The following is a 12066-nucleotide window of genomic DNA, read 5'->3' as shown; positions in this document are numbered from 1 at the left end:
GCTGCTGTGGGCCACGGCGCAGCGCGGCGGCGTGTTCTCCTTCACGCGCTTCGACCGCTGCGGCGAGCCCACCGACTGCGAGGAGGACACCTCGTAGGTGGGTGCGTTCCTGGAAACGGGAAAGGTCGTCAGAAGGGGCAAACTCTGCTTGCCTAAGCGGCCTGGTGCCGCGGCTGTTAACTCCTGCTCTCCGGTTCAGCGGCGCCGCTCTACGGAGCCTAGGAAAACGGCACAACTGCCCAGTCACCCCTTCGAAGGACAGAGTGCCTCACACGACTTATTCATAGAATTGGCTGAAAATGAGTTTCTTACAGTAAAAAAGTTCAATTTTGTTTTCCCTAGGAATTTCTAAAGAAGAAATGCTGCCCCCCAGGAGTCTGCGCTGAGATGCGGGGTTGAGTCACAGAGCCTGGAGGAAAACACGGGCAGGCACAGTGTGGCTGTTGCAGGAGGAAGAACAACCCAAATGATAATCCCTTCCTCCTGCATCCTGTGTAGGTGCATCATGACCAGGTTTTTTTTCTGGCCAGAAAAAGCTAAAGGTAAAATAAGAATTTGTTGTGAAGAACAACAATTTTTATCAGGAAAACTACTTTTATTAGTTGAAACTTTAATTTTCTGTTTAAGAATCTTTTCAGTGAACATTTCCTGCCCAATGTTTCATCTTCTAGGATAGCTGGAGTCCCATGCCTGAAAGCACACAGATGGGCGAACAGGTACTTGCTTTCATTTCATTCCCACCTGATGTGGCAGATACAGCACATATACATAAGAAGGAGAAGCACAATCTTTTTGTTATGCAGTAGAAAAACATTCTCAAGTCGTATTTTTCCCCATCTTCTTAATTTCAGCTTCCCTGCCTGACAGCTGGAATGGGCCCATCTGGATAAGGGATCTGAACGCAGAACCTGTCCACTCAACAGTGCAGCACAGGTCTGCAGGTGGGAATATTTACTAAAGCACACTGATTAAAGCCCATTTCCCTCATTTTCTTTCTTTCTTTTTTTTTTTTTTTTTTAATTTTTTGTATTTCTTCTGCCTATTGCAGAACATTTTCAGATTCAAAAATGAAAAAAAAACGAAGTTCTGGTTTTGTTCTATGGTGGGGCCTGGGCTGCACGTCCAGCTTGGCCTGAAATCTAACAACAGGAATAGGTGGCATCCATCAGAAGGAAGTACTTCTGGTGTATCACACTATACCAACGTACACAGGACCTCTTTTTACATAACAAACAGCTGCACTGTAGCATTTGTAGTGCTTTTTGAATACCAATGAGCAGCGTGGAGTACCCTCCTCTCCAAAGGACCACGTTCCTCCTTTGGCTACAAAAGTGCCACAATTAATGAAGCCACAGAATCCTCTGGAAGTGTCTGATGCCTGCTGGACCCTGCCACCCTGCCTGTGGAGAGGGCAGGAGAGGGGAGGCCCAGCACAGGCACACTGGTTGCAACAGGCATGCTCTTTTGCTGGCTGGCTGGGGACAGAGCTGTCTCTCCTCCACATTACAAATGGACTAAGACAGCTGGAGTCCACCCAAAGTAAATGCAACATTAGAGAGCAGATGAATGGGAAGGATGTAAATAGTGGCCTCTTAACCAGAGTCACACTGGTGGTGAACTCAGAGCTCCTCTGGCCTCAGTCCAGTCACCCAGGAAAACCACAAGCGCCTCCATTTTTGCCGCCGCACAAGTGGTGACCCGTTTTGGTTCTCTTCCCAGCACGCACTCACGTTTATTTTTAAGTAATGTGTTAGTTTCACAGCCCAGAGGACTTTTCCCAGGACAGCTGCAAATACATCTTAAACAGCCTTGTCTTCTAGGCAAGATTACAGGGCTGTGACAGGCACTACAATCATCCTACCATTTGAGTTGTGCCACGTAACGTAGTATGAACCAAAACCCAGTCTCCTCCTTGCAGAGTCATAGAATCACAGAGTCATAGAATGTCTGGGCTGGAAGGGACCTCCAAAGCTCACCTAGTCCAACCCTGCTGTCATAAGCAGGGACACCTCCAACTAGATCAAGCTACTCAGAGCTTCATCCAGCCTGATCTTGAATGTCTCCAGAGATGGGGCCTCCACCACCTGTCTGGGCAACCTATTTCAGGGATCTATCACCCTCATATTGAAGAACTTTTTCCTAACGTCTAACCTGATTCTCCCCTTTTCTAGCTTAAAGCCATTACCCCTCGTCCTGTCACTACAAACCCTTGTGAATAGCCCCTCCCCAGCTTTCTTGTAGGCCCCTCTCAGGTATTGGAAGGTTGCTATAAGGTCACCCCAGAGCCTCCTCTTCTCCCGGCTAAACAACCCCAACTCCCTCAGCCTGTCCTATAGGAGAGGGGCTCCAGCCCTCTGATCATTTTTGTGGCTCTCTGCTAAACACACTCCAACAGGTTCACATCCTTCTTGTGTTGGGGGCTCCAGAGCCAAACATGCCTACTGAGAGTTGCTAGATTTAGGCATCTAAAGACTGCCTCTGTATGAGATATCCTTATAAAATGCTCTCTGGTTTATACTGCCATGATTATTAAAAGGCCAGTGTGGGTATCTGTTGCTGGTGCGGACTATTGAAGATAAAGACCAACCACCTATGTTGGGAGCTAGAGACTTGAAGGTGGCCTAAAGCCATGCCAGTCCTCCACTCTGCCTGGCATTAAACCTCAGAAGACAGGTCATCATCCCATTGCTTTTAAAGGGCAGATCTTGTGTGTACACATCAGACACGTATTCCTGAAGATGTGGTCCCCTGGAGACGCACAACCCTGTGGCAGTGCAGATGCTGCACCTCAGCAGTATTGTGAGATGACATGGGAAGAAAAGGTGTGGCAACTGGCCATTGCACCGTGCTGACCCACGAATATAGTTACATTTTTCATTACAGTGACTGCAAGACCTCAGGTGATCACAGCAGCATAATGAGCTGTATGAAGAGGGCCTGAGTCTACCACCCTGCATCCCCTCCAGCCACTAAGTCCTGCACAACATGATGCTCTCTGGGCATAAAATGCACCCGACTACCTCCTACCCCTGACCCGCCTTCCTGACCTGCGAGTGGATGAAGTGGAACAGCAGAGCCCAGTCTCAAAAAGCGTGATCTGACCGCCGGCGGGCCACGGAACAAGCTTGATGTGATTGAGAGGTGTCAGCAAACGTCACCTCACCAGCACGCCCACACGGCTGGGCCGCCCCGAGGGCACTCACCGGGGTGCCGACTGGTGCTGCTTGCTCTTCCTGCTGGAGCTGGTGGCGGCGGAGGGCTGGCGCATGACGTGAGCAACGCCCACGTTGACGGGCTGGGCCGCAGGGAGAGTCACGTGGCTAGCTAACAGTGCGGGCTGCTGCATGATGGGGTTGTAATGGCTGCTGTGAGCGTGGGTGTTTCTGCAAGGGGGGAAGACAAGCACACGTTCAAAATGTAACTGTGGCTCTTCAGCAGGCTCGTCCACAGGCTCCCACCACCTGCACCGAGACACCCTCCTCCAGGTCCCCTTGGGCTCCCAGTCCCCACCCCCAGGAACGAGCAAACCAACTCAAGGCAGTGGTGTGGGTTTGGCACTCCACTTGAAGGGTGGGGAACAGCGAAGCTGCCCGTAACTCTCAGAGAGGGAGGGCTGCAGGCTGCAGCCTCCACCCTTCTCCCCCCGGCTCTGCAGCCTCCCACGACCCCATCCCTCCTGCCCAGTTCACACCTCCTCCAGGAAGCCTCCAAGGACCTCCAGTTTACCTCCAGTCAGCCAGTGGTTGGGTGCCTGCCATGGACTCCGGGATGACGGTCGTGTGCTGGACAGAAGTGTGGGTGGCCACCCCAGTCAGCTGCTGCCAGGCAGGAGGGAGCAGGATCTGCTGAGTGCCACTGGGCCACGCTTGCTGTCAGACAGAGGGAAAAAAACTTCTTAATGAGAGGCATCATACATCGACCATGAGTGGCAGTCCATTTGCAGCTGGGGGTCCTAATAATGATCATGGTCATACTACCTATCATGTAGTATACTAACTATCATGTACCTCTTTTCAGTCACAGATGACAGAATTTGTGTTAGGAAACCACAGTAAAATCAGTAAAAGTTATGAATATAGAGAGTGCAAAGGAGGGCAATAAAAATGTCTGCTATCCAAAGCAGCAGCTGTGTTTTAGGTTAAGCTGGGAATGGGAAAGATCAACATTGGTTGGGTTTTCAACCCAAATATCAAACTCTTTGACAACTTTTGAATCTTCAGATCAGCTGGACACTATGGTCCCAGTGTTATTTTGCCCCACCTGCAGTAAATTTTCCTTCACACCCCAACAGGACCTAAAGGACTTTAGGAACTTAAAGGCACTAAAAAGGGGAATGAACTTTTCACAGATCAGAAAAGAGAACAGGGGTCTGTAAGGCTTTTGTAAGGAGGTGAAAAAAGGTGAATTTAGGGACACCAAAAGAGAATGCTCTTTGATCACTGAGTGCTTCTCACGAGGAACATCTTACTGCAGGGGCCAAGGAGCCCAGTCACCTGCCTGCAGGTCTGCAGGAGCCTCCCAGCCGAAGCAGAGCAGAGCTGTGCACAGCCACACGTCACACGCCTCTCCTCTCCCTGTGCTCTCTGGCTTTTTCTGAGTGGGTGCCCCCCTTGCAGGAGTGGAAATCTTAGTTGAGCCATTGCTCTGCTATACAACCACCCCTCCCGCTGCGCTGCCACAGGCATGACTCAGGTCGTTCTGCCCCAGTGACTCCACACACGTCAGATGATTGTTTTTTTTTGTCTTGGGAAATTTTCTTTGCTATATACTGCCTGAAGGCGGCTCTGGCAGCTTCTCGCTGCCTGGGCTAGGGAATGCAGGGGTACAAGCTACAGCCCCCCTCAGTCCCAGCTGGCACTACTATATTTGGCCTGTGTTGTGTTATCTCACAGCTCCGAAGAGGCTAAAGTTTAGAGGGGAGCCTTCTCACAAACATGCATTTGTCCCAGTCTCCATCCTCACAAAAATCCTGTTAATGGTCCTTGTGACTCCCTCCTATCTTCCAGTAAAACCAAACCAAACCACCTTCCCCACACCTCTACAAAAAACCACCTTTTTCCAGTTCTGCTCCAAAGTTTGGCTGACTTGTAATTTTCCACGTTGCTGAGTTAGATGAAAAGGCTCCTATAGTGAGGCTTCTTAGCAACATCTGCAAAGGATGGACAGTTAGAGAGCTCCCGCGAGCTCTTCATCTAAGAAGCCACAACCAGGGACTGCCACAGCTCAGAGCAGGGAGGAGGAGAATGCAAAGATAATAAAAAGATCAAAAAGATCAGGAAGGAAAAAAAAGCTTTTTTTTTTTTTTCCCCCCCCCATTTTGTCCCAGCTTTGATTTAAAAGAGGAGACTGAACTACTGTTCCAGTCAGTCTCAGGGGACTACCTGGATTTACCTGCAGGGAAAACAGCTTCCTCCCTTTTTCAGGAAGAGACCTGAACAAACGTGAGCTCCTTTCCCAAGCGCAGTGCATAAATTTAGATGCAGTGTAAGGGTCCAGGCACAAATTCCTCACTTATTAGGCAAGGACCACTGAATGATTTAATCTGAAGGTAAGACTTGCCTCGGCTGATCCACGCGCACGGCGCGCTGTGCTAACGCATGGGAGGACAGGGAACAGTTCTGGGTCACGTCATGGAAGCCTGCCAGAAAACTCTGCAGCTTTGTTTCTTTTGAGAGCTGAAGCTGCACAGAACTACTAGTAAAGACAGAATCAATCTCCTTTCACTGGTCTCTGTGCATTCAATAGGTGGACCACACTTGCTTAAGAGGGTGAAAACAGACCCAAAGAAGTTACAAACAAGCTACTTTGGCCACTGGCTCTGCAATCTAGCAAGCTGCTTCCTCTGTTTAGCTCCATGCCACAGGCTGCAGACACACAGCTGCCAAAGATGATGCTCAAAACCCGTCACTGCCTCTGCCCTGGGTCCCGCTAGCTCCTGGAGTTCCTTCCCTGTCCTCCTCTGGAACTGCTGGCCTTGTATGACACACACAGGGAGAGCTGGATGCCAGCTGTGCTGGGACTCAGTAAAGCTTTGCCAGCCACAGGCTTCCTGATGTGGGCAAGCACAGGGACCTGTGCCACGTGCTGGGTGGGGGAGAAAGCTCGAGGGCACTACACAGTGCTGGGAGCACAAGGAGCAGCATCATGCTTGATCAGGGAAGGAGTAAGGTGGGTGGAAAGACAGAAGTGGGCTCTGGAGGTGCTACACTCTCTGCTGGGGACAGTCCCTGTAGTAGCTAGGGCAATGGCACGGTCTGGTCTGAAGAGCGTTCGATAAGCAGCTGTGCACGAGAGGAATAGTTCTCTGCTGGGAGAGAGACACGCAGCCGCTCAGAGATCAGATGTGACTACAATGCACTACAAAGGAGCTGTGTTTTTCCATTCAGGAAACTGGAACCAGGTACAGATTTGTTTGTCAGACCAGCTGCTGAGCCCGAAGGGAGCGAGGCCCGCAGACACCAGATGCCACGGGCATCACTCCAAGCACCCGGCCACTGGAGCAGCAGCTAGCACTGCTCACTGCCTGAGACAGGAAGATGTAGCAACAGGCAGCCTGCCTCCCTTTCATTACATCAAAACCTAAAAATCCACACAAGTGAGGGGTGTTTCTCAGAAACAGCTTAAATCCACTTGTGGCAGCGAACAAAACGTCAGAAGAAAGCACAAGAGGGGCAACCCATGAAATGTGAGTTCATGTAGCAGGGGCAGCACAAGAACTGGTAGCAAAGCTCCTCCTGAACACTCCCCTCCCACAGACTGCATGGGGATCCCAAGGCCACCTCGAGAAGAAAGAAGGAGCGGGAGGTCCTGAGCGCTTTCAGGATCCTCCTTGCCTTTGGGATGCTTCACACCCTACTGTCACCCTTTCGAGCCCCATATAACATCACACCTCAGGAAGCCTGGCAGAACGGTGGGAGCCTGCAAAGCTCCATCACCTCCTTCACCTACTGCCTTGCCTGAACTTCTTGCACAAGTAATAGGTGCCTGCAACCGTGTCTGCTCAGACTGCTTATCGCTTTGCTATTGTTCTTGTTTCCCCTGCTTCTTAGGCTCTGCTTTCCTACCAAACAAGAGAGGTGGCCCACGCAGGTTGTTACAAGTGGCTGCAACAGAGGTCGGTTCAGTGTTTCAGACAGCCCCCTAACAAAGCCTCTGCTATTAGGAAGGGCACAGCATGTTAGCTAATGGTAATCGCTCAGGCTCCAAGTTGTGTTTTGATCTGTCTTGACAAGATAAGCGCAACTGGCAGCTGGCAGAGAAAGGCAATTGCACCAAGTGTCTCCCCCCAGCAATGCAGCACACAGGCGTACACCCCAAAGTCTGCTGGCACCTGACTGCGTATGACTGTGCTGGTGTTAAGGAAGGCACAGCACACCAACCAATCCCAAGTCACAGGCATGCAGTTTTCATTTGCAGGTCATACTTTCAAGGCTGTACAACTTAATATAAGTGTATGAGATACAATTTTTTTTTTTTTTTGACTGCCAGAAACATGCCTTGTATCAGCAGAAGTCCCACGACACCATCTGAGAACCAGCAGGGGCAGATTCACCCAAGCCAGCACAAGGAGGAATGAACTGTTCCTCCTTTTTGAGGAGGTGCTCCTTTGTGCACGTGACCAGTGGTGCCCATTCCTGTTATTTTTTTTTCTCCTGGGAGGAACCATGCTGTTCCCGTGAGCACATTTTGGACAACTGTGCCAACAAGTGCTGCTGACAAGGAGAGCTCCTTGGCTGTCGGGCCCTTGTCTCTGTCCCTACAGCTCTCTCATAACTTATGAGAAGAGGGGCAGCTCATAAAACAGAAGGGTGCAAACTTAAAACGTGGAAGAAGATATTTATCGGCAGCATGAAATCCACCAGTAGAACACCTGGCCAGAAGCTACTGCTGAGACTGAGAGGATGCAGGAAGGTTATTATTAGTGCCTCCTCAGCAGAGGCCTGACACACCTTGCCCCAAGGCTTCCCACCGACTCCAGTGGAGAAGTGAAAGGAAAGGAGATCTTTCTAGAGACTTTTAAAACTGTGACATAGATTTTGAGCTGAACAATGAACTGGGAGAAGTTCAGCACTTTCAGAGAAAGCTGGAGACCCTCATATAGCTGCCCAAGTCTCCTAACTGCACCAAGAAGGTCCTCAGAGAAAGCTACTCTCCCCAGCCTCCAACAGCTAAATAACACAAAAAACACCTGCCAAGGTCGGTGCCTTCAGAGCTCCTTACCTGTGCGAGGAGTCCTGGCTGGATCTGAAGAGGCTGGGCCCCAGGAGCCTGAGTGACAATGGGAACGGCGTTCTCCATCCGAACTGAATACCCAGCATGCTTCGAAGGGGAGGCTTGCAACCCTGTTCCACCAGCACAGAAGGTACAGCGTTAGCCATCGACAGCACTGCCAGGAGCAAGGGTCTGGTTTTCAGAGGTGCCTAAAAGCACCTGCTGATGTCCACTTAAATTGCGGTGTTCAGTCCCTCCAAAAAATTGGGCTCTTAAGAGTCTCACATATTCCACCCCAGCACAAAGATGTCCATCAAATGTTCACAAACATGATACATGTATAAGGATGCAGAAAAGACATTTTCAAAGATGGTAAGCAATTAACTGAGTTCATATTTTTAGGATACTATGGGAAACATCTCAATAAAATGCGTGCAGGGAGTAAAGGAAGAGGTGGGAAGGAATGACTTCTCTTCACCCATATTCTCTGGTTTGGCAACTGAAAATGGCCCTTGCAAGCCACAACCCATTGCTAAGTGAGAATGCTCCCTGCACACCAAACTGGAACAGTGGGATGGGAATTCAAAACTCCTTATCCCTTGATGTGGATAGGCAATTTCCTCTTGCACAGCTTCTCGGGACTCTTACTTAGAAGGCTCTGATCTGACCATGTAATCTAGCACCTCCAGAACTCCAATCACTGCTTAACGGAGCTAGAGGAAGCTGCCCTCTCCATCACCTTAGTGCACTACGTCCACTACAGTCTGTGCTACGTCTCCTGCTTTAGAGCTTTCTCCAGACAGCAAGTGGAAGATGCTAGCTTACACATTCCAGCAATACATTTCTGAAGTCAAACCCTCGAGATGCATTTTAACTATGTAGAAGAGGTCTAACTAAACTCCTCTAGTTCAAAAGAGCTTTGATAATGTTGCAGAACATTTAACAAGCACCTAGAGACTGCTGTACAGACAGGCTTGTAGAAATGAAGAGCAGAAGCTGCACCAGCTGAACCAAGGCCTATTTAGACCACTTCCTACAGATACCTGCCTAATTTTTCTGAATTGCAAGAGGAGGACAAAATGGCTAAATCTGATTGTTGCTCAAGTTGTTTTGACAATGGTTACCTGCCACTGGTACAGACAGGTGGAGCTGTTTGCGGTAGGGCTGGAGCTGCAGGAATTGTACTGATAAATGGTCACATGCATCTGTTACATGGGCAAACCCTCATCTCCACCTGCACCACACTCCCTCCTGCATTAACCTCCTGAGTCTCCCTTGTAACAACTAAATTACTGAGAAGTTATGTATTGATTTATCACTGCTGGGGGGAAAGTTTTCAAGTTTACCAAAGTGAGACAGAAGAACTTCAAACTCTGTTGAGGGTGAAAGACAACCAATACTGCTTACTTTCCCCCTGTCTCTTCTCAGTGTCTTTCCAATTGTTTTAGACCAGCTACCTCCAATTCATGGTGCTGGAGGTGCCTGGAAGATCCTCTGCTGTTGCAAACATTTCCATCTGCTACAAGCTCCTTGCTCTGATTTACTAGGCCAGCAAATTTTCAACCATATGATCTGCACTAAGGAAGTTTGCTTCCAATAAGAGCTAGATGAAACAGCACAGGGGAGGGAGCAGTGACTTGGCCAAGACCTTGCAAGGCTGTTCCTTACCTTGGAAGCCTGGTGGGCAGACGATGAGAGCTTGCTGGAAGGGGTCAGGCCGGGCGCAGATCTGCGCTGTTCCTGTCTGCAGGGGCATGCTCCGCTGGGCCACCGCAGCCATGGATGCCGCTGAGGGCTGGTAGAGTGCAGATTGGTAATTTAGTATGGAGACCTCGGGGTTGGCTAAGGAAATAGTGGCACTGGAGGAGGTGGGAGCCAGGTTGGTGGTCTAAAGGAATGACGGGAATTAAACAAAAACAAACAAAAAATGAGGGAGATGGGTACGCTGGAAGAAGCAAAATCCAAAAATAAAATAAAGAAGTAAAATAGCATAAGATAAAGCAAAGAAAAAATAAATAAAAAACAGCAAACTGAAACCAAACAAGGGGTAGAACAGGACACTGAGGAGCACAGAGGCAAGAGCAGAGATGGGGAAAAGGGCACGATCCGCCTGAGTAACCACAGCTGTACTGTGCTGCGTGGTGTCCGGCCATGCGGCGCTGCTGCGGACTTCTCGGGATCGCAGCACGTTCTCCAGAGCAGAACTGTAGCCCCACTTATCACCCAGCTGGCTCTGACTTGCAGCATGATGAAGATGGGTTCAGAAACTGCTGTGATCCCCAAATCACTTTGTTCTCTCATCATACACACAGCCCTAGAAGCAGCTAACATTTCTTAGGTATAAGAAACTCAGCACCTCTGTGCCTTACAGAGCAAGAGAGCGGAGGCACATTTCAGCCTTTCCTCTGCCTTGTATCTAAGGTGGCATATGCCCCTCGAATTACGTGTTGAATTTGAAGGAATCAGAAGGCATAACAAGACATAATAATACTACTTTCGAAGTCCAAACTTCACTTGGCTTGACTTTAAAATCCCTCAGAGGAAAAACACCAGCAGGGGATGTTGCAAAGCCATAAAAATCAGCTCAGTGTTCTAAAAAACATCTAGAAATCTGAAGGTGACTTTTTTTTATTTGGACTGAATCTCTAACAGTTGCAGGTAAGCATTCCCTAAACAGCTCTGCCACTGCTCTATTAAAAAATGTCCTTAGCATTCATGTGTAGGCAGCTAGACTCTACCAGACCAGAGCCCACCATTCCCCTCCATCCAAACGCACCAGCATCACTGCTGGAGTTAGGTCAGACAACACCTTCTCATGTAAGAACCCAGAATGAGGCTTTGACCAAGGCTGCAGGAGGCATTTAGTGCTGCCCTGGTTGCCACTGGGCTTGGTAAGGGTACCCATGCTGCACTTGCCACAGCCACAACCACAGCCACGAGGGATGTGATGGTAAAATGTCTCTTCCTCTCCCTCCTCCTCTCCTCTCTGTGCAATCGGTTGCCCCGTGCCACACATGGAGCAGCGACCATGACAGCTCCCACACTCCTAATCCCAGGAGTCATGGCTGGAAGGAGGTAATCCCCAGGTATTTTGCAGAGACAAGGAAGAGAGCCAAGATGAGTGGTTCGTTGAAGAGAACAGTGAAAGGTTGAGAGCTTGTTCAAATTAAAACACCCTTCCTCAAAATGTTTCTACCACTTCTTCTCAGAACACTGGAGATACTGGATCTGCTCACTACACCCACCCACTATGAGAATTCAGAGATCAGCATCTCAGAAACAGCCAAGAAAGGGAACCAATGTCTGTAACTAATAACCTATCACACCAAGCCATGACCTATCTCTGTCTGCAGTAACTGTTCCAAAAGACCTTCTATGATCATGTGTGCACTGAATTGAGACATGAAGTCTAGTTTTCTGAGTGACACAGGAACACCCTGTGTTCTTTTACAACATTTACACAGACTCCTCTAGCTGCCTTGCTTTCCAAGCGCCATTTCCACAATGCTACCTGCAATCTCCAGAGTGAATCCTGAGCAGCCTGTTCCCAAAAGGCTTAAAAGACAGTAGCTATTTCTTGAGCCTCAGTCTCCCAGAGTCCTGTCCCTGGAGAATTTCCTTTCACTGTTGTAATACAGTACTGCAGTAAACAACTTAGCCTCCTAGTCACATAAAATGTCAACCTACTACCCCCAACACTGGGGCATGTAAAACTAACACAAGGGTCCAAAGAGTGATTACAAAGCCAGATCCACCAATGTACAGTGCCATGTGTTTGGAGTGGGAGTGCGTGCATAGGGTCCCCACATAAAATGTGACACCTGGAGTAAAACCAACAAGAGGTAAGAATAAACA

General features: G+C 49.2%; 1 protein-coding gene across 1 annotated transcript in view; it reads right to left on the bottom strand.

Moving 5' to 3' along the window:
• Positions 1-6: 6 nt before the first annotated feature.
• LOC103776441 (homeodomain-interacting protein kinase 2) overlaps positions 7-12066 on the bottom strand; it is a gene marked incomplete at its 3' end in the record, with an annotated part of 21223 nt that continues 9163 nt past the window's right edge. Inside the window, exons 6-10 of the mRNA XM_008943950.1 lie at positions 9880-10099; positions 8221-8342; positions 3727-3869; positions 3204-3383; positions 7-109 (exon numbers count right to left, since the gene is read on the bottom strand). Coding sequence (XP_008942198.1) covers positions 7-109; positions 3204-3383; positions 3727-3869; positions 8221-8342; positions 9880-10099 — 768 coding nt within the window. The remainder of the gene's footprint in view (positions 110-3203; positions 3384-3726; positions 3870-8220; positions 8343-9879; positions 10100-12066) is intronic.

Source organism: Merops nubicus, unplaced genomic scaffold, assembly GCF_000691845.1.
Source record: "Merops nubicus isolate BGI_N331 unplaced genomic scaffold, ASM69184v1 scaffold20867, whole genome shotgun sequence".
In the NCBI taxonomy this organism is placed as follows: domain Eukaryota; kingdom Metazoa; phylum Chordata; class Aves; order Coraciiformes; family Meropidae; genus Merops; species Merops nubicus.
The sequence above is the reverse complement of the archived record's forward strand: the minus strand, read 5'-3'. Positions and strand labels throughout refer to the sequence as shown.